The following is a 26,262-nucleotide window of genomic DNA, read 5'->3' on the forward strand; positions in this document are numbered from 1 at the left end:
ATGGCTTATACAATCTCAGCCAATCTCTTTGTCTTTTCTCAGCCAGGAGATCTGATCATTTCCTTGCCAGAGTCCTGTCTGCTTACCACCGACACGGTCCTGGAAAGCTACCTTGGTGATTATATCAGAAGGTTGGTATTATAATGGCAGGTCTGCTGTTTTTTTTAAAAATCCTTGAAAATGTGACATTTCAGTTTTCCAATGTGCAAAGCTCCACCTCCTCAGTGAAAATGTGCGGCTGCAGCTTATGGGAGTGAACTCTCTCTTCATCCACAACTCCTAGAGCAGTGGATGCCGACACGTGACATCACTTTTCTATAAGTTGTCTGGCTGCACATTTGCTCAGAGGAGTCGGAGCTTTAAGGCTACATGTCTGCATAGAAAAACTTAAAAAAAAAGACATTTATGTAGCAATTTATTTTAAAACGTATGCAGGTTAATGGGAACCATCATTTTAAAGTAGGTTTATTGTTTGGCCTTTTCTTCTGCTTTACCCTCTTTCCATCATCTGCCCCATACACTTTCTTAAATCCCTTTACTGCAAGAGTCTTAGGCACCTTCCACATGGGGTCATCCAGCAGCTGTGTGTCCCTCCTGGTGTTTTACTGCACCCAGGAGGGACACATGTAGCATCCCGTTTGTGCTGGAGACCACGCTGGACTGACTGGATCAGTCCCTGGTCATGGGTGGGTGGTTGTTTGGGCAAGTAGGAAGGGGTTTCTCCAGCAGGTTGTGCCCAGTAATTGATAATGGCAAAAAAAACTTTTGGGGTTTGGGCTGCTGCCTTCTTGGCGGGGCCTTATGGTTGTAAAAGTTGGAAGGAAGAAGCTCCCGATGTCCACAAAAATGCAAATTCAAAGAAAGAAAAAGAAAAAGTAGCAACAAGTACATCAAGCCAGCGTGTTTCAGAGCTTGTGTTGCATGCTAATAAATGGGAAAAAGTTCTCAAGCCGAATATATATTTGCGTGGCATCAGAGAGCAGACTGACAGAATGACAGCTGTGGTTGCAACCACAAATTTTTTATCTGGCCTCTTAACTTTTTCCCATTTAATAGCATGCAGCAACAGCCCTTAAGAAGGGGGAGTCCTGAAATGCTTTGGCTTAATGTACTTGTTGCTACTTTCAATAAACACCTTTTAACCTACCTTCCAATTCACATTTTATGGACACCAGGTGCTCCTTCTTTTCTATTTTTCTATGTGCAGCATCCAGCCTGTCAAAATGTAAGGCAGGGTGCGGCAGCCTGAGGAGCTCCTTGATTCCAAACCTAATCTGTAAATGGGTCCGGGATTCACTGCAGCCTGGAGCTCTACTACCCCCCTCCCTTCTGCCATCGTACAGCAAATTTTCTTTCCTCGTGCCCGCTATTGCTATGCCTTCTAGCACTATGGATGGCTTTACTCAAAAGTACATTTTTAGCTGCAATTATCAAATAATTACATGTTTACTGAATATTTTGTCATTATGCTTAGGTGGCACCCTCCTGTCTCCCCTTTGTTGGCGTTGTGCACTTTCTTAGTCACAGAGAGATACGCGGGTGACCGGTCTCTGTGGAAACCATATCTAGACGTATTACCCAGCAGTTATGACTGCCCAGTTTATTGGGATCCAGAAATAGTGATGCTCCTTCCAGAACCTGTCAAACAGAAAGCTAAGCAGCAGAGGAGCATTGTTCAGGAGATCTACTCTTCCCATGTGTCGTTCTTCAGATCACTGCAGTCGTTGTTTCAGGAGAATGCCGAAGGCATCCTGACTTATGATGCCGTGCGCTGGGCCTGGTGCACAGTCAACACTCGTACTGTGTTTATGAAACATGCACAGAGAGACTGCTTTTCTTCTGAACAGGATGTGTATGCATTGGCACCATTCTTAGATCTGCTGAATCACAGCCCTGGTGTGCAGGTAGGATCCCGTATATTTCAACAGCTTGTATACCAGCCATTGGTTCTGGTTTACCCAGTAGGCATATCACACACTTTAAGGATAGATCTAAACTGGTGTTTGCAGGGTACCAAACCATGTCTATTTTGACTGGGGGGCTAAAGTGCCCCACTCCCCAACCGCTGCCTTTTGTGCTCATTGACTGTTTTGCTGAGCGCAATGCAAAGCATCTGAACAGTAACACATTCACTATTTAGTGAGTCCTAAATCCAGCAGACAGGAGCGCTGCCCTGCTTTCTGTTTAGGGGTCATTAAACACAGCCAGAGACAGACAAGGTCCTTATACACCTTTCCTAATTCAAGGAAGCAAAAAGAGCACTTTTTTAATGATGACGTCATGGGAGGGCGACCGTTCCCTTTCATGCAAGTTCAAAGAGCAGTCATGATATATAAGAGCACCATGACCACCCAGAAATCATCTGTACTCAGTAAACTAAAATCTAATTTCATGGGCTTTGCACATTTTAAAAAAGAGTCTGCCCTTACCTCCAATGACCTCAGCTGAAATCAACTTTAATATTCTGTACAAAAGGCACAGAGATCCTCCCTGATCGTCAGCTAATACATTTTACCCAGATAGGGCTTAGTCATAGACCTCTATGACTAAGCCTTGTCTGGGTGAAAGTTAGAGTGTGGAGTATCTGGGTGGACTTTCTGTATCTTTGTTTGGAACAATAAAGATGATTTCAGCTGATGTCATTGCCAGTGTGGCTGGACCTATAATGTGTACATGTGCAGAGCATGGACAAACTCCATTTGACTGACACCTATACTTACACATGGGCAGATACAGGTCTGAAAAGTGGCAGTTTTCTTTACAGTACTTATTCTTTGCTCATTACAGTTAGGCTTCTTTCACACGGCCGCTCCGGATTTCTTCTCCGCTGCGGGACTTTTTTTTTTTTCACGGAGCGGATGACATTTGTGTCATCCACTCCATATGTCTGCATATCATCCCATCCGTTTGCGGATGATATGCGGACCTAATGTAAGTCTATGGCATTGCGGATGTCAGCGGATGACACCGCTGACATCCGATTTTCCTTCCTTTCCGGTTTTTGAACGGATGAAAAAATAGGGTTCCGTTCCGTTCCAAAAAACGGAACAGAACTGAAAGGAAGAAAATCGGATGTCAGCGGATGGTATTCCGCTGACATCCGCAATGCCATTGACTTACATTTGACTCCGCAAATCATCTGCAAAAAAATAGGATGATTTGCGGACAAGCGAAGCGGCCGTGTGAAAGAGCCCTTAGTCTTTTTTTGAGCCTCGCATATGAGATGATACCCTGTTACGGGAGAAGGAGGGCAAACTTCCAAACCTCCCTATTATGGATGAACGTCCAGCTTTTGTGACAGGCAAAGGTACTTCATTTACTTTCTATAATTTGTTCCATTCAGGTGGAAGCCGCATTTAATGAGGAGACTCGACATTATGAGATTAGGACTAAAGTGCAGTATAGGAAGTATGACCAAGTGTTTATTTGCTATGGACCCCATGATAATCAGCGACTTCTGCTAGAATACGGATTTGTGGCAGCTAACAATCCCCATCAGAGTGTCTATGTGACTCCAGGTAAGTGTATGCTAAGGGCTGGATCATCTGGCCAAAAAAAAAAAAAACAACACAGGATGGTGGATTTACTAAAGACAAATAGACTCTGAACTTTGCAAGTGCAGTTGCACTGATTTTCCCCTGAGCTTTATGAATGTGGTAAAGCTCTGTTAATTTCCATCATTTTATCATGTACAAGCAAAAATTCATTTTTTTCCTTGCACCTGATTGGGTATTCTTTACAAAATGCAGCTTCACCACATTCACTAAGCTCTGGGGAAAAAAAACTGTAACTGCACTTGCAAGGTGCACAGTCAATTTGCCTTCAGTAAATCCACCCCATATTGTCACTGGTTTACAAAAACTACAGGCTAATGTAATTGTGACCTGGAGTTGCCAATCACCTTCCTGTTTTCCCAGTGCAATTTACAGATTCCCAGCCTGTTTTTATATCTGCCATATGGCCTACTTTGAATAGCGTATAGGTTTGCTGATTGTGCCTGGTTCTCTGCCCATCTGTAAATTCTGGGTGCTTGGCTAGGAGCACCTAGTACAAACTTCTGTCTCACTTGAAATTTGCTTAAAAGCTTTATTTGTTTGAAACATCAGATACAGCCAGTGCTTTTTGTGGTAAAGGACTTCCCCTTCCTTGGGGCTTGCATAACGATTAATAATACATTCAGTATTAAATAATATAGAAAGCCTTAAACTGAATCAGGGTCAGCATGCTTTTAGGACAACCCAGCCTCAAGACCGGATCTATAGTATTTCCAACTGAGTGTATTGCAAATTGTTCTACAAATCTTAAAGAGGAAAGTCCCCCACCAAAATGCGTTGGTTGTATCATATGTCCCTAACAAATAAAGATTTTAAACGGATTTCAAAATAGACGGAAGTTTGTACTAGGGGCTTATAACCACACACCCAGATGTTGTTCATCAGCTGAGCGATTTGACTATCCTGAGCAGAGAGGCAGCAGCCTAGGCCCAGAACCGCGTCTTTACCTTTACCATAAACTAAACTCTAGCAAGGATAACATGCTTTATCCTTTATTATTTTAAATTAACTTGTACTCACATCAGTTCTGTGTTCCTACAGGCCATCTGTGAATCATCACCTTGTGCCTCCTTTTGATTTCAAGGAATAAAATATGTAACTTTATTCTCATTGTGAGGCAAACTTTGGCCACCATTGCCCAGGAATTTTTGCATAGTCTTCCTCTTATTAAAACTGCTCAGGTCAACCTAGCTAACCAGGGATACCCTAATCTGACCCCTATTTGAAAGGACAAAATATAACATCTCCAGCGTGTGGTGGTCTAATGCCAGTACTTGGCACACATCCATTTGGCAGAGTGGGGGTGTCCCAATAGAAACTATAAAAACACAAGAAAAAAAAAGGGTACCTGCCTAGCACATTATCTCAATACCCATTTATTGTAAAAAAATGTGTAAATAAATCTTCTCACAGACGATACGACTGACAAATCATATCAAGATAACACAACTGTTTCATCCACTCAATGTACTCCTGAGCTTGGGAGGACATCACTTGGGATCCAAATGGCTTATGGTGCTTTTCCACTGCATGGAACCGAACGGTTCGGCTCGCTTTTGTGCTTTTCCACTGCTGGTACCGCATTGTACGGTGTAGGAACAGTTCGGTACGGTACGGCGGCGCTTTTCCACTATATGGAACCGAATGGTACGGCTCTCTAAAACAGTACCAACTCGATTGTGGTCCCAAGAGGTACCATACCGGTACCATATCCCACAATCCTTTGCATGCAGTCACTACTAGCCACTGATTGGTCAGAGAATCGTTGTTATCCCACCCACTTAACTTTAGTACTACTTTAGTAGAAAAGCAAACCATACCAAACCGTACCGAACCGCTCCAACACCGTACCATGCGGTACCAGCAGTGGAAAAGCAAACCGGGCCAAGCAGGGCCGAGTAGAGCCGAGCCGGTACTTGCAGTGGAAAAGTGCCATTACACATTTCTAGGGCAGTACCCTCTTCTTCATATTTGGCTCTGAGGAAGAGGGTACTGCCCTTAAAACAAGTAAGCCATTTGGATCCTAGGTGATGTCACCCCAAGCTCAGGAGTACATTGAGTGGATTGAACAGTTGTGTTATCTTGATACGCTTTGTCAGTCGTATCGTCTGTGAGATTTATTTACACATTTTTTACAATAAATAGTTATTGAGATAATGCGCCAGGCTTTGTAGTTGAAAGGACAGACCCTTTCTCTCATTAGCTGTCATAGCTTGTGTTGATGGCAGCCATACTGTACATTTTTTTTTATCTATGTGCCTGTATATTGCAGAATGACAACAGAAAAACTTGAGGTTCCGTAAATGAAAAGTTATTCAAAGCAACCCAAACCAAACAGTCTTTAGCTAGCAGAACATAGACAGCACACAGGTGTGACATCTGACATTTGCCTTTAAGTTGCAGCCTGCAGGCACACAGTCCTCATAAGTTAAAGAGTAACTGTATATCCAGTCAGGAGATTACTGTAAGTGGCCATAGGATGCAGTGCTAGGACAAGATCCTTCAGCATCCAAGGCAAAAAGGCCAAAATGCACCCTTCTCCTCTATCCATTTTTTTATTGTTCCAAGAATACATATTTCCCTACAGACATCCTTCACTGCCATCATATAGCCTTTGTGTAGTTGCATACATTTACCCAGGTTTTGCATTTTCTTGTATTTGCTGTAGGATCAGGGGTCAGGTTGGTTGCTGGCTTGAAGAGGAGGCATGCATACTCCTTGTGCCACTTTGCAGCCCAAGTATTTAAAGGGCTTATGCTGGCCATAGATGACCCTTTTTTTTATCAACAGATTCTTCCATCCACACAAAGGGAGATGGATGGAGGAATCCTCATCGCTGTGACATTGTATTCTGATAGTGGGACTCCTCTGCTGTCAGAATACTATAATCTGCAACTGCAGCCAACTGGTTGCAGTCGCTGATCGAAAAAAGTTTTCCAATATTCCCGTTTCACAGAAGTCGCTCTATCAATTGACTTCTTATGAACAGTTACAGCCATACATGGATTGAAATTTGGCCCATCCCTGCTGAAATTTAAACCATCTATGCTTTGGTTTGCTCTTCATCCAGGCCCTGATTGAATATATGCAAAAACCAAACAGTAATCCTTGATGGGGGCATTACAGTCCTGTCGAGGGGGTGACACTAACTGGGTGCTACAAATTTCCCGGTCTGACAGCAGGAATCGAATTGGTTGCTGCAGATATACAAATTTTCTTTTGACCATATTTTCTAACTGTTCTGACAGTGTTGTGTTGTTCTCCACTATTTGTAGATGTCATCCTCCAGTATTTATCTTGCACAGACAAACAGCTACAGAAGAAATGGTCACTACTAAAGGAAAATAGATTTTTAGAGTAAGTTGAGTGTTTTGCTGGTTGCATTGAAATTAAAGTGATTTCAAAGGTTTCTTTTTTAAAATTAAAATAACAATTGTGCTTACACTCTGTGTAGTGGTTTAGCATATAGCAGTCCCAACACACCTCAGATCCCCCGCTCCCCCCTGCCAAGTTCCCCCATTGAAAGCCGCTTTCTATGGGTTCACTCGTGCAGGCTTACTCCCAAGCTGCCATGTCTGTGTTAATTGACTTCCTCCTCATAGGGTATGATTCACAGGAGCCAGGGTAGTTGGCTAACAATATGCCCAGTTGGGACGGACACAGCCGGGAGAGCCGCTGCTCACATGCACATCTCTGGATCATGATCGGGTTCAGGTAAGTTTACGGGGGTCTGGGGGGGACCCTTTGCAACAGAAGATTTTTTTATCTTAATGCAAGGAAGGCATTTGGGTAAAAAAAAAACTTAGAGGAGCTCCAGGGTCCTTCAGAAAAAATAAAAGTCACAAATACTGTAGCTGCTGACTTTTAATATTATTTATTTATTTATTTCAGGTACTTATATATTAGGGCACTTCCCTGTCCAGGAACCCAGCGGTGTCCTCACCTGAGCTGATTTTTCAATCAGCTATTAAGTGCTGGCACTGCCATCCAGACTAAAGCCTCGTAAACACGTACCGATTGTTGGCCGTGAATTTTTGATTGTCGGCTTGTTAGTATGATGATTCCGACAACCGACTGCGACTTTTCGGCCGAACAAAATCTGGTGTGCATGCTATAAAATTTTTGTTGGCCGTCAACAGAACGGCCGATTGTTCGTCAGTCAGTGCAGATTTCGGCAGACAAAAATCAGATGAGCAAGACTGGGCATGCTCAGAGAAGAAAAAACACATGGAAAGTAAACCAGCACATGACATCACTTCTGAAGTTGGATGTTGTTGACCGAAAAAATTTGTGTGCAGTCTAGAGCACATTTCAACCAACACAACAACACTGGACAAAAGACGGCCGATCGGTCGGCCAACAATCGGTGCGTGTGTACGAGGCTTAAGGGAAACCGGCAGTGAAGCCTTGTGGCTTCACAGCAGGTCTTCTACTGTGCATGCGCGAAGCGTGCTGCACTTTGTGAAAGGGCCGTCTGCGGGGGAAGGAGGAGGGGGCTGAACAGTTTGCGATGAACTTAGGTGGAAGTGGCACCGGAGAAAAGGGGAAAAGGGAAAGGGAGTATGTTCTATTGGGAATGTAGAAAGATAAGTGAAACTTTTATTTATTTTTTGCTAATTTAAAGTGGTTCTAAAGCCTTCAGGAGCTTCATACTAAAGAGAAAGCTCTGCTTGTCTGCCGCGTCTCCTCCTCCGCTGCTACACTTGGCACCTTTTTAGGGGGATGGGGGGAGCAGGTACCTGGTTTTTACAGGTACCCTTCTCTCCGCCTCCCCCTCAATAGATGCCAAATGTAGCAGGGGGGGGGGGGGTGCAGACAAGTGGAGCTTCCCTTTTTTTGGTGGAGCTCCTTTTTAAGACTTTAGAACCACTTTAAATGAGCAAAAAAAAAATACATAAAAGTTTCACTTCTAACATTCCCAACAGAACATACTCCCTTTTCTTCCGTGCCATTTTGTTATGTCTCTGGCAACAAAGAGAGGAAGTCAACCTAAACTTCAAGTCCTGATTTGTCATGACCATGTGATAGTGCTAGGCCAATCCTCAATCACCCTCCCTTTTATGCAGGAGGCAAAGGAATCTCGTGCTCCCCTTTACCTAAAGCACTGTGTATTTCTCTTTGTTTCTAGAGTGGTAGGGGAGTGAAACAAAGGTGAGTATACCGTATGTAGCTGTTGAGAGGGAAAATTGTGAAATTACATATTTAGGGGGCGCTATTATAGTGATGAATTTACTGTAAACCCCAACATGAAAATTCATATACCAAAATATGTTAATAAAATGTTAAAAAATACTATGTAAAAAATAAAACACAATTAGTTGTGGCACTATAAACAAATTCTATATAATAGTGTCCATAATAATAATGTCCATGAAATATGATACATTTTTTCTAGTGTATTCCACTAAATGTGCTTTCACCGAGGAATATTACTTCACACCCAATGTGCTCATGTGAATAAATAACTCACCGGAACACAATGACCTCATTAGTTAAAAAGAAGGTCACTTTGCGCTTGTCTCTTTAAATTCTTTTCTTATCATTTTTAACGGGTATCCACTCCATCAGTCATACTAGACCCTTTAAATATGGCCAGACAGTTTTGCTTTAAAGTATTCCTCTTGCTTACAAAAGGTGAAGTTGTCGTCTTCACTTCACCATAGAAACCAAAATATAGTACTATATAGTGTAGTATGTTTATTTAGCAAAAATATGAACAAGTGTTTAAAATAATGGTCACATTAAAAGGTGCCTAAATTGGCACAGACACAACCCACCTGTGTTAGTATTGGAATTGCTGCAGCTTTGCTCGTGTCCTGGAAGCGGTGAGCTTTCCACCAACCGGATGTTTGGGACCGGAAATGGCAAGCTGGATGTTCCGCCTCTACGCACGTTTCGTCAATCTGACATCATCAGGAAGCTGATGTCCTACTGATTTGTATGAAGGATTTTTTCTCTTACGTCCTCCGACAGTCGCCGCCTCTTCATATTCGTCACATATGGGGTATTAGACTTTGCTCCGAAGGAGTAGCTAGGCAACAGAATATGTTAACAATAAAGCTTTAACATATCCCACCCTCAAGGGGTGGTCCCCTCAGTCAATACCCTCCTACTTCCTGCAACCATATCTCAGTTTTAATGTCTAGCTTGTCAGGAGTGGCTGGCTCTCTCTGTGCTGGGACTTTTTGTCCCAGACTCTTTCTTCTTTTTGATATTTTGTTTGAGTTTTCTCTCTACCTTTACTTAGCTGTTATTTTTGTCAGCATTAGTTAGTTCTTCGGACGAAGAGGATCATGCGGACTGGGTCTCGGGCTGATCCCCCTGGTCGCAGGTCGTGGGTCAGTGGCTTCCCAGTCTGCCATCGAGCGTTCGGCCAGGTAACGCTCCTGGCACAGTGAACGACCCATCCCTGTTCGGTGCAGGGATGATTGGTGAGGTGGCTACCTCACCGGACGCTGTGCGGTTTCTGAACCGCCATTGTGTGCGTCTTGAATTGCGACTCTCCCTGCCTCATGTGCAGCGGCTTGTTCGCCTGTGCGGGTTCCCCACGCCATGTGAGGTAAGTGTATCTATGTGGGGACCTGTCTGTCTGGGGGGGGTCTCAGTCTGGGACTGTGTAACCTGCCTTTAATCACACTGCTTGTCTCCCTATCTCTCGGCTGCATGCTGTGGGCTGCAAGGGGGGGGGGGAGCTGTATGACACTGAGTATGTCAGGCTGGGCAGTGTGAGGAGCTGTGTGCTGTGGGGCATGTTTTTAATGGCATGTTGGGGCATATACAGCGATCGCTGCGGCGATCTAACATGTATCCATATAATGGGATAATATTGTGTGTGATTTTATGCACTGTGGAGCGGCGATTTCGGCGCCAAACGACGCCATTTTACCGGCGCCCGCTCCGGCCGCATGGTTTACATGCACGGCGGCCATTTTCTTGTAGCCTCCATAGGCTTACATAGAGCGCCCTGGCAGCATCACTTCCTCTCTCCTGGAAGCACCGATCGAGGCAGCAGCAGCAGCGGAGTCTCCTCAGGTTTTATCCTTCTATTCCTGTGTTCCATTGCCTGTATTCAGTCTGTATATTCCCTGTGGGGGTCTCATTGTGCCTGAGTGTGGTGCGGTGGGCTGCGCTTGCCGCGCTTGCTGTTAGGGGGCAGTTAACCCTTGGTTGTCTGGCATACAGGGGCAATGGATTCTCAGGAGGGCAAGTTTCCCACAGTATTGGTGGAAAGCCAGGGGACCGCTGTTTCCCCCCCAGGGGGGGATTTAGCCACTATTGTGGCTGGCCTTGCTGCACAGGTGCAAATGCTGGTGGCTGCTCAATCTACAAAACGGCCCAGAGTTGCTCTGTCCTCTGATTCTGAGGGTGAAGGTGATGGGGCTGTTCTGGCGGGGACCTCCCTATCGGGGTCCCGCTCCTCTCTTGATCTAGTGGGGTCTGAGGTAGAGGCTGAAGTTGAGGGGGTTGATAATTCTCCCCCTGGCTCGCCTGAAGAGCTTGCAATCATGGATGAGTTGATTGCTTCCATTAAGCAGACGCTACGTTTGCAGGACGAGGTGTGTCCCCCAGCTGCCTTGGCGGCTTATGGGACGCAGAGAAAACGCAGGACGCCGCAGGTTTTTCCCTGCAATGCTGATTTTCAGCGCGCTGTTAAGGACCAATGGCGCGATTTGCGCAAGCCTTTTGCGGTACCAAGTAAATTTAAGCTGCGTTATCCTTTCTCGCCTGCCACTGATGAACGGTGGTGTGTGCCTCCGCCAGTGGATCATGCTATTGCGGTTTTGAACAAAGCCACTGCGATCCCTGCAGAGGGATCCCCTGTTTTCCGTGATGCCACGGATAGGAGACTGGAGTCTCTTGCCCGTCATACTTATTCTGTTACGGGTTCTATGCTTAAGGCTCTGTTTGCTTCTCTCATGGCGGCCCAGGCGATCGCAAGTTGGACGCAGATGCTTAGGCGCGTCCTAGTGGCCGATTCGGCCTCGGCGGCGACCCTGGATATGGTGGATCAGATCCACCAGGGTGTCATGTATCTGTGTGATGCGGACCTGGACCTGATTCCGTTGGCTGCGCGTGTGCACAGCGTGGCGGTGTTGTCTCGCCGCCTGGTTTGGTTGAAATGTTGGTCGGTGGACCAATCTTCACGTAAAACCTTAGCCAATCTGCCTTATGATGGGTCTCGCCTTTTTGGGGAGTCCCTGGATGTGTTGATTAAGGGGATTACCGGGGGTAAGAGCACTCTCTTGCCCCATTTCCCCAAGGCTAAGGGGGCTTCTGGGAAGAAGCATGCTCATTTTCGGCCCCCTCAGGGGTCCTTTCGTGCCTTTCGGCCGCACTACAAGGGCAAACCGTTCAAGGGCCAAGGCTCTCAGAAGAAGCCCTGGTCTGGGAAACAGAAGTCCGGTCAATCCGGACCTGCGGCCCATAACAGTTCGGCCTGCAGGGGCGCCCTCACCCAGTTTTGGGGTGGGGGGACGCTTGCTCGGTTTTCTTCAGCCCTGGTTGGCCCGTGTGAGGGACAGATGGGTTCTGGAAATCGTTCGATCTGGTTAGAAGATCGAGTTTCTCTCTCGGCCGGAGAGCAGATTTTTTCCCTCAAATCTTCAACTGTCTCCAGAGCGCCTGCGGGATCTGCACCTGGCGGTGCGGGACCTGAGGGCTCAGGGAGTGGTGGTTCCGGTGCCTCATCGGGACAGATTTCGGGGGTTTTATTCCAATCTGTTCACCGTGCCCAGGAAGGAGGGCAAGGTTCGTCCGATTCTGGACTTGAAAGCTCTGAACCGCTCTGTGCGGGTTCGCAAGTTCCGCATGGAATCCCTGCGCTCGGTGGTGGCTGCCCTGGTTCCGGGGGAATTCATGGCCTCCATCGATTTGACGGATGCGTACCTTCACATCCCCATATTCGAGGGTCATCAGAGGTACCTTCGATTTGCCATTGCGGAGGATCACTACCAGTTTGTGGCGTTGCCCTTTGGGCTCGCCTCGGCTCCGCGGGTCTTCACCAAGGTGCTTGCACCGGTTCTGGCATTATTGAGAGCCCAGGGCATTTCTGTCCTGGGGTATCTGGACGACATTCTGGTTCGGTCTGCGACCAGACAGGGTCTGGAGAAGGACCTGTCTGTCACAATGCAAACTCTGCAGGAGTTCGGTTGGACGATAAATGCTCCAAAGTCGACACTGAGTCCGTCGGTTCGTCTCCCCTATCTGGGAATGATACTGGACTCGGTGCAGGCGAAGGTCTTCCTGCCGGAAGACAAACTCAGGACTCTTCAGGAGGAAGTCAGGTCCCTCAGGGACGTTCCACACTCGTCTCTGCGGACGGGTATGAGATGTCTGGGATTGATGGTCTCGGCCTTCGAGGCGATTCCTTTCGCGCAGTTTCACACGCGGGGTCTCCAAGCGGAGATCCTGTCCAGGTGGGACGGGCGACCTCAATCTCTGGATCTTCAGATCTCGTTGAGTCATCGCACCAGGGAAAACCTTCTGTGGTGGCTCCAGTCCCCGTTGGTGTCCGGGGGCAAGTCGTTTCGTCCGATCTCGTGGACGATAATCACCACGGACGCCAGCCTGTCGGGCTGGGGTGGTGTTCTGGGCATTCTGTCCGCCCAGGGGACCTGGTCGGAGGGGGAGTCTTCCCTTCCGATCAACATTCTGGAATTGCGTGCGATAAGGCTCTGTCTTCATCGCTGGACGGACCGGCTGCAGGGCTGCCCGGTTCGGGTGCAGACGGACAATGCCACGGCGGTGGCCTACATCAACCACCAAGGGGGCACCAGGAGTGCCCGAGCGGCTCGAGAAGTGGCCGACATTCTGTCTTGGGCCGAGACTCATGTCCCGGCGATAACGGCGGTTCACATTCCGGGAGTGGAGACCTGGCAGGCGGACTATCTGAGTCGCCAGACCCTGGATCAGGGGGATTGGTCTCTCCACCCGGCTGTCTTCCAGATGTTGTGCGCGAAGTGGGGTCTTCCAGATGTGGACCTGTTCGCGTCTCGCCTCAACTACAAGGTGAAGAGGTTCGTGGCAAGGACGCGCGACCCTCGGGCAGACGCGTCGGACGCGTTAGTGGCCCCGTGGCATCAGTACCGGCTGATGTACGCGTTTCCACCGATTCAGTTGCTGTCCAGGTTCCTTCGCAGGTTGCACTCGGAACGCAGCACGGTGATTCTTGTGGCACCGGACTGGCCTCGCCGGTCCTGGTACGCAGACCTCGTGAATCTGGCGGTCGACGCTCCTTGGCGTCTGCCTCTTCGAGACGATCTACTGTCTCAAGGACCGATTTACCATCCTGCTTTACAGTCGCTGGCTTTGACGGCCTGGCTGTTGAGACCGAGGTCCTGAAGGAGAAGGGTCTCTCTCCAGAGGTCGTTCATACTTTGATCAACGCGAGGAAGTCTTCCTCGGGGAAGGTTTATTACCGTACTTGGAAGGCCTATTTTGCCTGGTGTGAGTCCAGGGGGTTTTCACCCCGCACGTACTCGGTTTCCCGTGTGCTGTCTTTCCTTCAGACGGGTGTCGATCAGCGTTTGGCGCTGGCTACGATTAAGGGTCAGGTGTCGGCGCTGGCCGTTCTGTTTCAACGTCCCGTGGCTTCCAACTCCTTGGTTGGCACTTTTATTCAGGGTGTGCGGCATCTGGTTCCTCCTAGGAGGGATCCTTTGCCCCCTTGGGACTTGAATCTCGTTCTATCTGTGTTACAACGTGCTCCTTTTGAACAGATCAGGGAGATCTCGTTGTCTATGTTGTCCAAAAAGGTCGCCTTTTTGGTGGCGATCACTTCGGCTCGCAGAGTGTCGGAACTGGCGGCTTTGTCCTGCAAGTCTCCGTACCTGGTTGTTCATTTGGATAAGGTGGTCTTGCGACCTAATCCTTCTTTTCTACCGAAACGAGTTTCGGAATTCCATCTTAACGAGGATATTGTTTTGCCTTCGTTGTGCACGAAGCCTAAACATCCGAAGGAGGTGAGATTGCACTCTCTGGATGTTGTTCGGGCGATAAGGGTTTACCTTAAATCGACTGAGTCTTTTCGTAAGACTGACTCCTTGTTTGTTCTTCCAGAGGGTCCTCGGAAGGGCATGGCGGCTTCCGCCTCTACCATTGCCAAATGGATCAGGCAGACCATTGAACAGGCCTATGCCTTGCAGGGGAAGGTTCCCCCTGTGCCTGTGAAGGCGCACTCTACTAGATCACTGAGTACGTCTTGGGCCTGCCGTCATGGGGCTTCTGTAGCCCAGGTGTGTAAGGCGGCGACTTGGTCGACCGTACACACTTTCACAAAATTCTACAAAGTAGATGTTCAGGCATCGGCGGATGCTTCCTTTGGCCGCAAGGTTCTTAGTGCGGCTGTTCCATAGGGTCCCTTGTTGGGGACTCCTGGCTGTTGGGATAGTTTTTTGTATCCCCTGGTTTTTTTGTCTTTTCCTGGGTTGTTGCTCCTGTTGAGCACTTGTTTTTGCTGTTGCCCAGCTGGTTTCCTTCCTTTGGTAAGGTTCCTTTCTTTGATGTGGAGACTGCGTTGCCTTTCGGCGCGGATGCGTTTCCCACCCCTCATGTTTGCACTGCTTTGGGACGTCCCCATATGTGACGAATATGAAGAGGCGGCGACTGTCGGAGGACGTAAGAGAAAACGGAATTTTTGTAAAATCTTACCTGTAAAATTCCTTTCTCTGAGTCCTCCGACAGTCGCCGCCCCCGCCCCTCTTTTGGGGTTTGAATGTATACTCTACTGCTATTCCACTAAAACTGAGATATGGTTGCAGGAAGTAGGAGGGTATTGACTGAGGGGACCACCCCTTGAGGGTGGGATATGTTAAAGCTTTATTGTTAACATATTCTGTTGCCTAGCTACTCCTTCGGAGCAAAGTCTAATACCCCATATGTGACGAATATGAAGAGGCGGCGACTGTCGGAGGACTCAGAGAAAGGAATTTTACAGGTAAGATTTTACAAAATTCCGTTTTTTGTTTTTTTTATAATTAGTCCACTGAAAATAATTGCTATGTAATGTCATAGGGTGGAAAAGCATATGTTAAAAAATTATTCTAATTATGTTTTATTTTAGAAATTTGACATTTGGACAGGATGGGCCCTCCTGGAAGCTTCTAACAGCTCTCAGACTGCTGTGTCTAGCTTCTGAAGAATTGTAAGTTGCTCTTTCAACAATATATATATATATATTAGTGATCGACCGATATCGATATTTAAAGCCGATACCCATATTTTGGCCATTATATATCGGTATTGGCCGATATTTTTGTACATTAAATTTTTTTTTTTTTCTTGACAGGTACTGTTGTGGAGGGATCTGGGGATCTAAAAAAACCCAAACCCCTCCTTTGCACTTAAAAGCATTCAAAACGCCAACTTTGGCTGTTTTGAATGCTGTCATTTTTTTAAATTTGGGGCCAAGTACCCAGAAGTGATGTCATGACATCACTTCTGGGTTTTTAAATTGAGACCCGATCAGAGCTAAATGCGGCTTTGATCGGGTCTTCGGTGGCCATGCAGGATGGTTGCCCGGGTCTCCCCGTGGGACGGGAGACCCGGGCGAGCCACAACGGTTTTCATTACAAGACAGCCGACCGTTGGCTATGGACGCCGGTACCGGGGTGATGCCTCTAGCTGCAGGCATCACTCCGGTACAAGCACTTTCCCGAAATATCGGCAATATCGGTAACCTCAGGGGCCGATTCCGATATATCGGGGAAAGTGCATATCGGCCCCTGATACATTGGAATTGCTGATAATTGATCGACCCCTAAGAAATATATATATATAATTTTATTATTATTTTTGTATGTATACCAGTGTACGAAATTCATCTCAAGATTTACATATTTCTAATTCATTAGAGAATGAAAATATTTAAAGGCTTAGTTCGCTATTTTATTTGGTCATTTATAGCTAAACTATGTGCCAGTAAAACAATTTGTTCCCGAGATTAAAATCATAATTACACAGGATTTATATAGTGCCATCATTTTGTGCATTGCTTTATAAAATCACAAAATGATAAGGATTGTCAAAGCAATGTAGGCCACTAGGGGAGATTTACGAAGGCTGGTTTCACACGGGCATGTCCATTGTCTGCATTTACATGCTCGGCAGATGGATGACATGTCAGTGTCCTCTCTGCTATGCCGAATGGACACGGAGACAGCCCCACGCTCCTCTATGGGGTGATCGGTGGAAATGGACTGCCTGTCCGTTCTCATCCGACTGTCATCCGATCTGATCCACTGTTTTTTGCGGACAGGATCGGATGGCAGCGGACATGTGTTTGCTGACCTCTGCCGCTCCATAGGGGAGACTGTAGCGTCCAAATCAGGTCCCTCTGCAAAACTGATAGGTGGACCTGATCGGGGAAAGCCTGTGTGAAACCAGCCTAAAACTGGTGCACACAGAATCTGGTGCAGCTGTGCATAATAACCAATCAGCTTCTAACTTCAGCTTGTTCAGTTAGGGCTCTTTCACACGGTCCGCCTCCGTAGGTGGATCCGTGCTGCTCAGCATGGGATCGTAAACACAGATCCCCGCTGAGCAGAAGGTGACAGCTCCCTCTCTGCTCTGTGTGCGGAGAGGGAGGTGTCAGAGCCCCATGCATCTCTATGGGGAAATCGGATAAGAGTGGACCGCTTATCCGCTTTCATCCGATCCCCTGGACGGATGGAAAATAGGGTTTCCATCCGTCCGGATTTCACGGACAGGATCGGATGTGGATGGCAGCGGGTGTCAGCGGACATGTCTCCGCTGACATCCGCTCCCCCATACGGATGCATTAAGCATCCAATCAGATCCGCCTAAAAAACTGACAGGCAGATCTTATCGGATCGCTCGTGTGAAAGGGGCCTTAGGTATTAACAATAAAATCTAAAAGCTGATTGGTTACTATGCACAGCTGCACTAGATTCTGTGTGCACCAGTTTTAGTAACTCTCCCTCATTGTATCTCTCAGTTGCCTGCGTTTAAACATTTTTTACAGGTAGTTAGTCATTTTGGTTGCCATAGTAGATTTTACCTGAATGATTGGGGGACAGAAAAACCATGGCTCAACTCTTTTTTTTGTTTTACTGTCCCTCTGGCTGCCCATTTGAAAGAGCCTTTATTCTGTAATCCATTACATTTTACAGGAAGGTAAAATTAAGGGATGCGTTTTGCAGTAAATAGAAAATGAACTATGAAACCAGCCTGTTTTTCTTTCCACTGCAAGCTTTTAGTATCGTTTTGGAGACTATAATCTCTGTGTTGTTTTAGCACATACTGGAAAAAAGTTCTTCTGGGAAGTTTTATGTCGGAGTCCAACGAGCAAAGCTGCATGGAACTTGTGAGGAAGATTTGCCAGCACTTACTAGAGCAGACTTCATGGGCTCTACAGAAGGTGAGTCAGGCAGATACTGGAATACAGCGATCGGCTTTAAGTGGCGTTTGGCTTCCTGAAAGTATGGCCTAAAATGTTAACCCTTCTGTTTATCAGCATGGCGTTTAGTGAATCTGTTGGACTGCCTTAAGAGTATTTGTACTGCAGTGAAAAGTAAAATGCTGTGAATGAGGACAGAAGATGGCACAGGTACTGCAGCTGTTTTTTCTAATGATGATGGATTTAGCATTGCTAAGATCCAACGTCTCCCGATAATCAGGAAACAAACATGAGACGCTCAACTGAGCACTTGTGTCTATAAAGAGAAAGCAGTCCATTTTCAGTAGCGAAAACAAGTGTAAATGCTGCAGCTCTTTTTCCTTTTTTTAAATATCATACGGATTGATTTACTAAAACTGATGAGTGCAAATCTGGTGCAGCGCTGCATTGTAGCCAATCAGTTTCTAACTTCAGCTTATTCAATTCAGCTTTGACAAAAAAAGACAAAAAATAAATAAAATTGGAAGCTAATTAGTTTCTGTGCACAGCTGCACCAGATTTTACACTCTGCAGTTTTAGTAAATCAACCCCATAGGGTCCTTTCACATGAGTGATCCGATCAGATCCGTCTGTCAGTTTTTTAGGCAGGTCTGATCGGATCCCCCATGCATCCCTATGGGGCAGCGGATGTCAGCGGTGACATGTCCGCTGACACCCGCTGCCATCCGCATCCGATCCTGTCCGTGAATCCAGACAGATGGAAACCCTATTTTCCTTCTGTCCAGGGGATCAGATGGCATCGGATGAGAGCGGACAGGCGGTCTGTTCTCATCCAATTCCCCCATAGAGGTGCATGGGGCTCTGACACCTCCCTCTCCGCACACAGAGCAGAGAGGGAGATGTCACCTGCCTGCTCAGCGGGGATCTCTGTATCGATCCCCCGCTGAGCAGCATGGATCCGCCTACGGAGGCGGACCGTGTGAAAGAAGCCTTAAGGTATTTAAAACATATGTGAAGGTAAAAAAACAAAAAAAACATGCAGTACATCAATGTGATGAATGCATATTTTACCTTGTTTTATCCCTTTAACCTCTTGCTGCCGATGGGGTCCTCCCCTTTAAGTGTATTTAAGAGCCCTTTCACACTGAGACGATTTTGAAGCAGTTTGGTGCTAAAAAAAAGCGCCAGAAAAGCTCACGAAAACCTATTCCTATTAAAATCAATGAATGCTTTTACACTGGGGTGGTGCACTGGTGGGGCGGTGCAAAAAATCCTGCAAGCAGCATCTTTGATGCATGTTTGGAGCACTAAAAAAAACACCTCAATAACGCCCCTATCCATTGAAATGGATAGAAAGCGCTTCAAAAGCACCTTAAAATGGTTCTTGAAGCAGTTTTTGAGTCATGTCTCCTTAAAAACAGCACATCACTAACGCCTCAAAGGTGCAGCAAAAGTGCTGCAAAAGCACGCAGCTCTGTATGGACAGTTTTCAAGCGCCTCAGTGTGAAAAGGCTCTTAATGCCAGAGGCTCAAACAGTGACCTGGAGCTGTCAGTGGCAGCTTGGTAACAGTGCTGGGGGCACAGAGTAATTGCATTCCCAGAACAAAAAAAACCTGATGTTAAAGCCTGACCACTGTGCTGTCACATATCAGCATATAGTCAGCAGGAAGGGGTTAAAGTCTTCTAGAAATCCACTCAGCTTTTTGCCCTTGTGGTCTGACAACACACAACATTTTTGTGGACTGAGTGGTGTCAGCCCTATCCATTGTCTTGCTAAACTACTCAATCACTCCAATTCTCAGACCTCTACAACATAAAGAAAATAATATTGCTGCGCCAAGTCTTTCATTGGAGATAAATAAATAAATATGTTTGGTGTACAAAATGTTATCACAATAACTCTAAATCAGTCCATCAACTGTGATACTAAAGTGATAAATCAAATCAGCCCGCTGACGAAGTCTATGACGCAACGCGTACGGGGGAGGAGCCTGCACGTCATCACGTCGATTCCCGGAGACCACAGGCAGCGTTTGATGCTATGATAAGTCCGCACTGCTGAAGTGCTTTGAAATGTAAGTGCGATTTCACCATTTATGATTTAATAAATAGCCTTAAAATCAGAGAGCACTAGCTCTTGCTTTTATTTTTTCCACACCGATGCCATATAAACCTGGAGGGACTATCAGGAGGCGGTGATGGGAAGGCAAACCAGACTGCAGTGATTATTCCAGAGTGTGTATTGACTCTCAGGAGTCTGTTCCTAAGGTGAGCTGCTAATCTGTCACTAGGAGCACCAGGAGTGAAGCATGCAGCACTTTTGATCACATTTGTGGATGAAGATTTTTTGATTTTTCTTTCAGTCACTATTTTCACTGAGGATTGGGACTATTAATATTATTGATTTTATAATCATGGCTCAGAAATTGATTTATCACTTTAGTATCACAGTTGATGGACTGATTTAGAGTTATTGTGATAACATTTTGTACACCAAACATATTTATTTATTTATCTCCAATGAAAGACTTGGCGCAGCAATATTATTTTCTTTAAGTTTTCACAGGTGTTTTTGTGTTTGGCACTGATTGTTTGCAGCCTTGTGCACAAGAATCTTGATTGATTCTTTTTTCTGTTGAATGTGGGCTTGCGCTGATTATTTTTGATTTACATACTCTACAACATAAAGGCTAGTCATTCTATAGTCCAGGAGTCTCCAAACCTTCTAAACAAAGGACCACTTTACTATCCTCCAGACTTTAGGGGGGCCAGATTGTGCCCACTGGTGGTAGAAAAAAAAATGTCCTGGATTCAGTGGGAATAAACAATGCCTCAGAGTTGGTGCACAGTGGGAGTGAATAATTGCACAACACCTTTGGTCAGGAGGAGGATAAATAGTCCACCATAATTGGTATTAGTGGAAGAAAAAGAGCCCCATCATTGATATCAGTGGGAGGAATGGTGCCTTATAATTGGTTTAAGTGGGAGGAATAGTGCTCCATTGTTGGTATCATTGGAAGGAGAAGTGCCCCATCGATGGCGTCAGTGGGAGAAATAGTGCCCCATCATTGATATCAGTGGGAGGAATAGTGCCCCATCATTGATATCAGTGGGAGGAATAGTTCCCCATTATTGATATCAGTGGGAGGAATAGTTCCCCATTATTGATATCAGTGGGAAGAATAGTGCCCCATTATTGATATCAGTGGGAGGAATAGTGCCCCATCATTGATATCAGTGGGAAGAATAGTGCCCCATTATTGATATCAGTGGGAGGAATAGTGCCCCATCATTGATATCAGTGGGAGGAATAGTGCCCCATCATTGATATCAGTGGGAGGAATAGTGCCCCATCATTGATATCAGTGGGAGGAATAGTTCCCCATTATTGATATCAGTGGGAAGAATAGTGCCCCATTATTGATATCAGTGGGAGGAATAGTGCCCCATTATTGATATCAGTGGGAGGAATAGTGCCCCATCATTGATATCAGTGGGAGGAATAGTGCCCCATCATTGATATCAGTGGGAGGAATAGTGCCCCATCGATGGCGTCAGTGAGAGAAATAGTGCCCCATCATTGATATCAGTGGGAGGAATAGTGCCCCATTATTGATATCAGTGGGAGGAATAGTGCCCCATCATTGATATCAGTGGGAGGAATAGTGCCCCATCGATGGCGTCAGTGAGAGAAATAGTGCCCCATCATTGATATCAGTAGGAGGAATAGTGCCCCATCATTGGTATCAGTGGGAGGAATAGTGCCCCATCATTGATATCAGTGGGAGGAATAGTGCCCCATCATTGATATCAGTGGGAGGAATAGTGCCCCATCATTGATATCAGTGGGAAGAATAGTGCCTCATCATTGATATCAGTGGGAGGAATGGTGCCCCATTATTGATATCAGTGGGAGGAATAGTGCCCCATTATTGATATCAGTGGGAGAAGTAGTGCCCCATTATTGATATCACCGGGAGGAATAGTGCCCCATTATTGATATCAGTGGGAGGAATAGTGCCCCATTATTGATATCAGCGGGAGGAATAGTGCCCCATTATTGATATCAGCGGGAGGAATAGTGCCCCATTATTGATATCAGCGGGAGGAATAGTGCCCCATCATTGATATCAGTGGGAGGAATAGTGCCTCATTATTGATATCAGTGGGAGGAATGGTGCCTTATAATTGGTATTAGTGGGAGGAATAGTGCTCCATCGTTGGTATCATTGGAAGGAGAAGTGCTCCATCGTTTGCGTCAGCGTGGAAAATAGTGCCTTATCATTGGTGTCAGTGGCAGGAATTATGCCCCACTGTTTGTGTCACCTGGATTAATGGTACTTTTTATCAGTGGGAGGAATAGTTCCCCAAGAGCCAGACAAAGGCTAGCAAAGGGCCACAATTTGACGACCAACTGCCATAGTCCATGAAAAGAACTAGGAGGGCTCTTTGTGATAGCACAAGAAGTGTGGGAAGGACACAGGTGAGCTCTGGAGTTCTGACATGATCAACGGGGTTTTTTTGGACTTATCAAACAGTTCTTGCCAAACTGTATAGGAATGAATGGGACCACAGGACATATGCGCAGTAAGAGGAAGCAGGGACACTTTCACTGGAAAGGTTGGACAGGGCCACACAGCAAAGATCGCTAGATAAAGGAGGAAGGTAAATATTTGAACTGGTGGCTTTGCTCAGGGCTGGGAGGAATTAATTATAGGACAAATGTAGTAAAGTGTACTTCATCAGGGTGTTCTGAAAACGTTAGACAGCATTTTAAATTGTGCGAGAAATGTGTTTCAATGATGTATGTGCTTCATACATTTCTGCGATGTGCTGTGATGTTTTAGGGAGCTATGTACAGCACCTTGCTTGCCCCCACTCACCTGCTTGTGTTGTTGAGAAAAGCACAGAGACCCTGTGATGATGTCACTGGGTCTAAGATAAGGTATGTAAAGAAACCAGAAAGGTTTTATTTAAAGGATAAATTCACCTTTAAAATAAACAATGGCACAATATTTTGCTGGTAAAAAAATGTGCATTTTCTATTTTTTTTTTTTTTGTAGGAGCCTGGAAAGCATCACCCCCGAGATCAGCAGGTCGTGGGTGCAATGCAGGGCTCCTGCAGACTGTCAGTGTAAGCTGTCTGCTCGCATCTCATATGAGCAGGCAGCTACACAATGACAGGAAGAATCAATTAACTACTTTGGTGGTTCATTTAAAAATACAAGCCGTCAGCTTCAAAAGCTGTGTCTGTACTTGTAGTTCATTCACAGAGCTCTTTTCAAATAGTGACAGCGGATGTGGGGAGAAAATCCCCAGCCTGCTGTCACAGGGAGGGGGTAATCAGGGAGCAGCTGTAGGAGCGGGAACATGTTAATTGTTCCACCCTAAAAACTGGTGGAACATGTAACATGTTCCCAAAGGTGAACTAATCCTTTAATAATTTCATTTTAATGTTTATGAGGGGAAAAGGATGAACCAGGAAATACAGAATACAAACAGATTAAACTTTAGCTTTAAAGTGCACCTTCAGTTTTCAGGGGAAAGCAATCTCTGTATATTGCGTGTATTATATATGTGCGTATTTAAAAAAAAAATATATATATATATAGTATCTCACAAAAGTGAGTACACCCCTCACATTTTTGTAAATATTTTATTATATCTCTTCATGTGAAAATATTGAAGAAATGACACTTTGCTACAATGTAAAGTAGTGAGTGTACAGCTTATATAACAGTGTAAATTTGCTGTCCCCTCAACATAACTCAACACGCAGCCATTAATGTCTAAACCGCTGGCAACAAACGTGAGTACACCCCTAAGTGAAAATGTCCAAATTGGGCCCAATTAGTCATTTTCCCTCCCCCGGTGTCATGTGACTCGTTAGTGTTACAAGGTCTCAGGTGTGAATGGGGAGCAAGTGTGTTAAATTTGGTGCTATCGCTCTCACTCTCTCATACTGGTCACTGGAAGTTCAACATGGCACCTCCTGGCAAAGAACTCTCTGAGGATCTGAAAAAAATATTTTTTGCTCTACTTAAAGATGGCCTAGGCTATAAGAAGACTGCCAAGACCCTGAAACTGAGCTGCAGCACAGCCAAGACCATACAGTGCTTTACCAGGACAGGTTCCACTCAGAACAGGCCTCGCCATGGTCGACCAAAGAAGTTGAGTGCACGTGCTCAGCGTCATATCCAGAGGTTTTCTTTGGGAAATAGATGTATGAGTGCTGCCAGCATTTCTGCAGAGGTTGAAGGGGTGGGAGGTCAGCCTGTCAGTGCTCAGACCATACGCTGCACACTGCATCAAATTGGTCTGCATAGCTGTCATCCCAGAAGGAAGCCTCTTCTAAAGATGATGCACAAGAAAGCCCGCAAACAGTTTGCTGGAGACAAGCAGACTAAGGACATGGATTACTGGAACCATATCCTGTAGTCTGATGAAACCAAGATAAATTTATTTGGTTCAGATGGTGTCAAGCGTGTGTGGCGGCAACCAGACAAGGAATACAAAGAAAAGTGTGTCTTGCCTACAGTCAAGCATGGTGGTGGGAGTGTCATGGTCTGGGGGCATGAGTGCTGCCGGCACTGGGGAGCTACAGTTCATTGAGGGAACCATGAATACCAACATGTACTGTGACATACTGAAGCAGAGCATGATTTCCCCCCTTTAGAGACTGGGCCGCAGGGCAGTATTCCAACATAACGACCCCAAACACACCTCCAAGACAACCACTGCCTTGCTAAAGAAGCTGAGGGTAAAGGTGATGGACTGGCCAAGCATGTCTCCAGACCTAAACCCTATTGAGCATCTGTGGGGCATCCTCAAATGGAAGGTGGAGGAGCGCAAGGTCTCTAACATCCACCAGCTCTGTGATGTCGTCATGGAGGAGTGGAAGAGGACTCCAGTGGCAACCTGTGAAGCTCTGGTGAACTCCATGCCCAAGAGGGTTAAAGCAGTGCTGGAAAATAATGGTGGCCACACAAAATATTGACACCTTGGCCCCAATTTGGACATTTTAACTTAGGGGTGTACTCACTTTTGTCACCAGCGGTTTAGACATTAATGGCTGTGTGTTGAGTTATTTTGAGGGGACAGCAAATTTTTTTTTTAAATTTATTTACTGTTATACAAGCTGTATACTCACTACTTTACATTGTAGCAAAGTGTCATTTCGTTAGTGTTGTCACATGAAAAGATATAATAAAATATTTGCAAAAGTGTGAGGGGTGTACTCACTTTTGTGAGATACTGTATGTGTGTGTATATATATATATATATATATATATATATACTGTATATATATATATATATATATATATAGTGTGTGTGTGTGTGTGTGTATATATATATATATATATATATATATATATATATATATTTTTTTTTTTTTTTTTTTTCCAGATCTCTGCTTGGAAAAAAGAACACACAACAAATCCTCATCTTGCCTTAGTGGAAGAATTACGACTGGAAGCACTGAGAATTCTGCAAAGTTCAGACAACCTTCTACAGAACAGGGACTTTCTGTCACCATAGATCTGTGTCTGTATGTGATGTTTACATAAGCACATGTTTTACAGCAGACTCTCACCCTTTTTAAGCATACCTTAACTTTAAATGTAGATGTAACTATTTTTATGTTGGGGGCTGCACTACATAGAAACAAAGCAAAGAAGAGTGAAAAAGGCCAATGCCCATCAAGTTTTATTTATGTTAGATCTAATGCCATTACTGTTGTTCCAGAAAAGGGCAAAGTTAAATAAAGGGAGGCAGCTGTCAATTTATTCCTACAATGGAAGAAATAATTTCCCTCTTGACCCTGGACAGATCAATTCTACAGATGTAACTTAAAGACACCAGGTCAAATAAGTAAAGTACTTGAGCAAACCACATACCTGTAAAGAAGAAACCGAATATTTACTTCCATCCGGAGAAGTCGTCAAATGATCACTGCTGGGGAACTGACACTTCTGGGAGTGTCAATCTTCTTGTTCCCTGTTTTTTCCTGCCAACCTCCCCCATCATTACTATTTCGTGTAATGCATGGAGTTTACAGAAGAATCAGTAAGCGCCGCAGGTGACCAAGCAGATTTACATTTCTTTAAAATGGAAAAAAGTCCGCAATACTTACCTCCCCTCCAACAGTCCAACGTTCGCAGGGTCCCTTGCCAGTGTTTGCATCGTCTCCCTTGCTTCTTCTGGATGCCAGGTCTTCGGCTGTCTTGATTGGCTGTTGTGAGATGATGCAACTTCTGTGCATTCGCACCTCAGTGTACATTTTAAGGAAGACTGTGAGCAAGCAGGTATTTTTTTATTATTGCAGAAGGCACATTGCATGTCTCTTCTGC

The 26,262-nt window shown here is 45.6% G+C and overlaps 1 protein-coding gene across 1 annotated transcript; it reads left to right on the forward strand.

The window, feature by feature from the left end:
* Nucleotides 1-25,516, forward strand: LOC309547967 (SET domain-containing protein 4-like; the record flags this gene model as incomplete). Its single annotated transcript, XM_082247960.1, has 7 exons — nucleotides 1-131; nucleotides 1,475-1,904; nucleotides 3,344-3,518; nucleotides 6,830-6,911; nucleotides 15,616-15,696; nucleotides 17,808-17,931; nucleotides 25,319-25,516. The coding sequence occupies 7 exons, from the start codon at nucleotides 1-3 to the stop codon at nucleotides 25,448-25,450; spliced, it is 1,155 nt and encodes a 384-aa protein (XP_082104086.1). The 3' UTR covers nucleotides 25,451-25,516.
* Nucleotides 25,517-26,262: the final 746 nt, after the last annotated feature.

Source organism: Pelophylax lessonae (assembly GCF_965119305.1).
Source record: "Pelophylax lessonae genome assembly, chromosome: 2".
Lineage (NCBI taxonomy): Eukaryota > Metazoa > Chordata > Amphibia > Anura > Ranidae > Pelophylax > Pelophylax lessonae.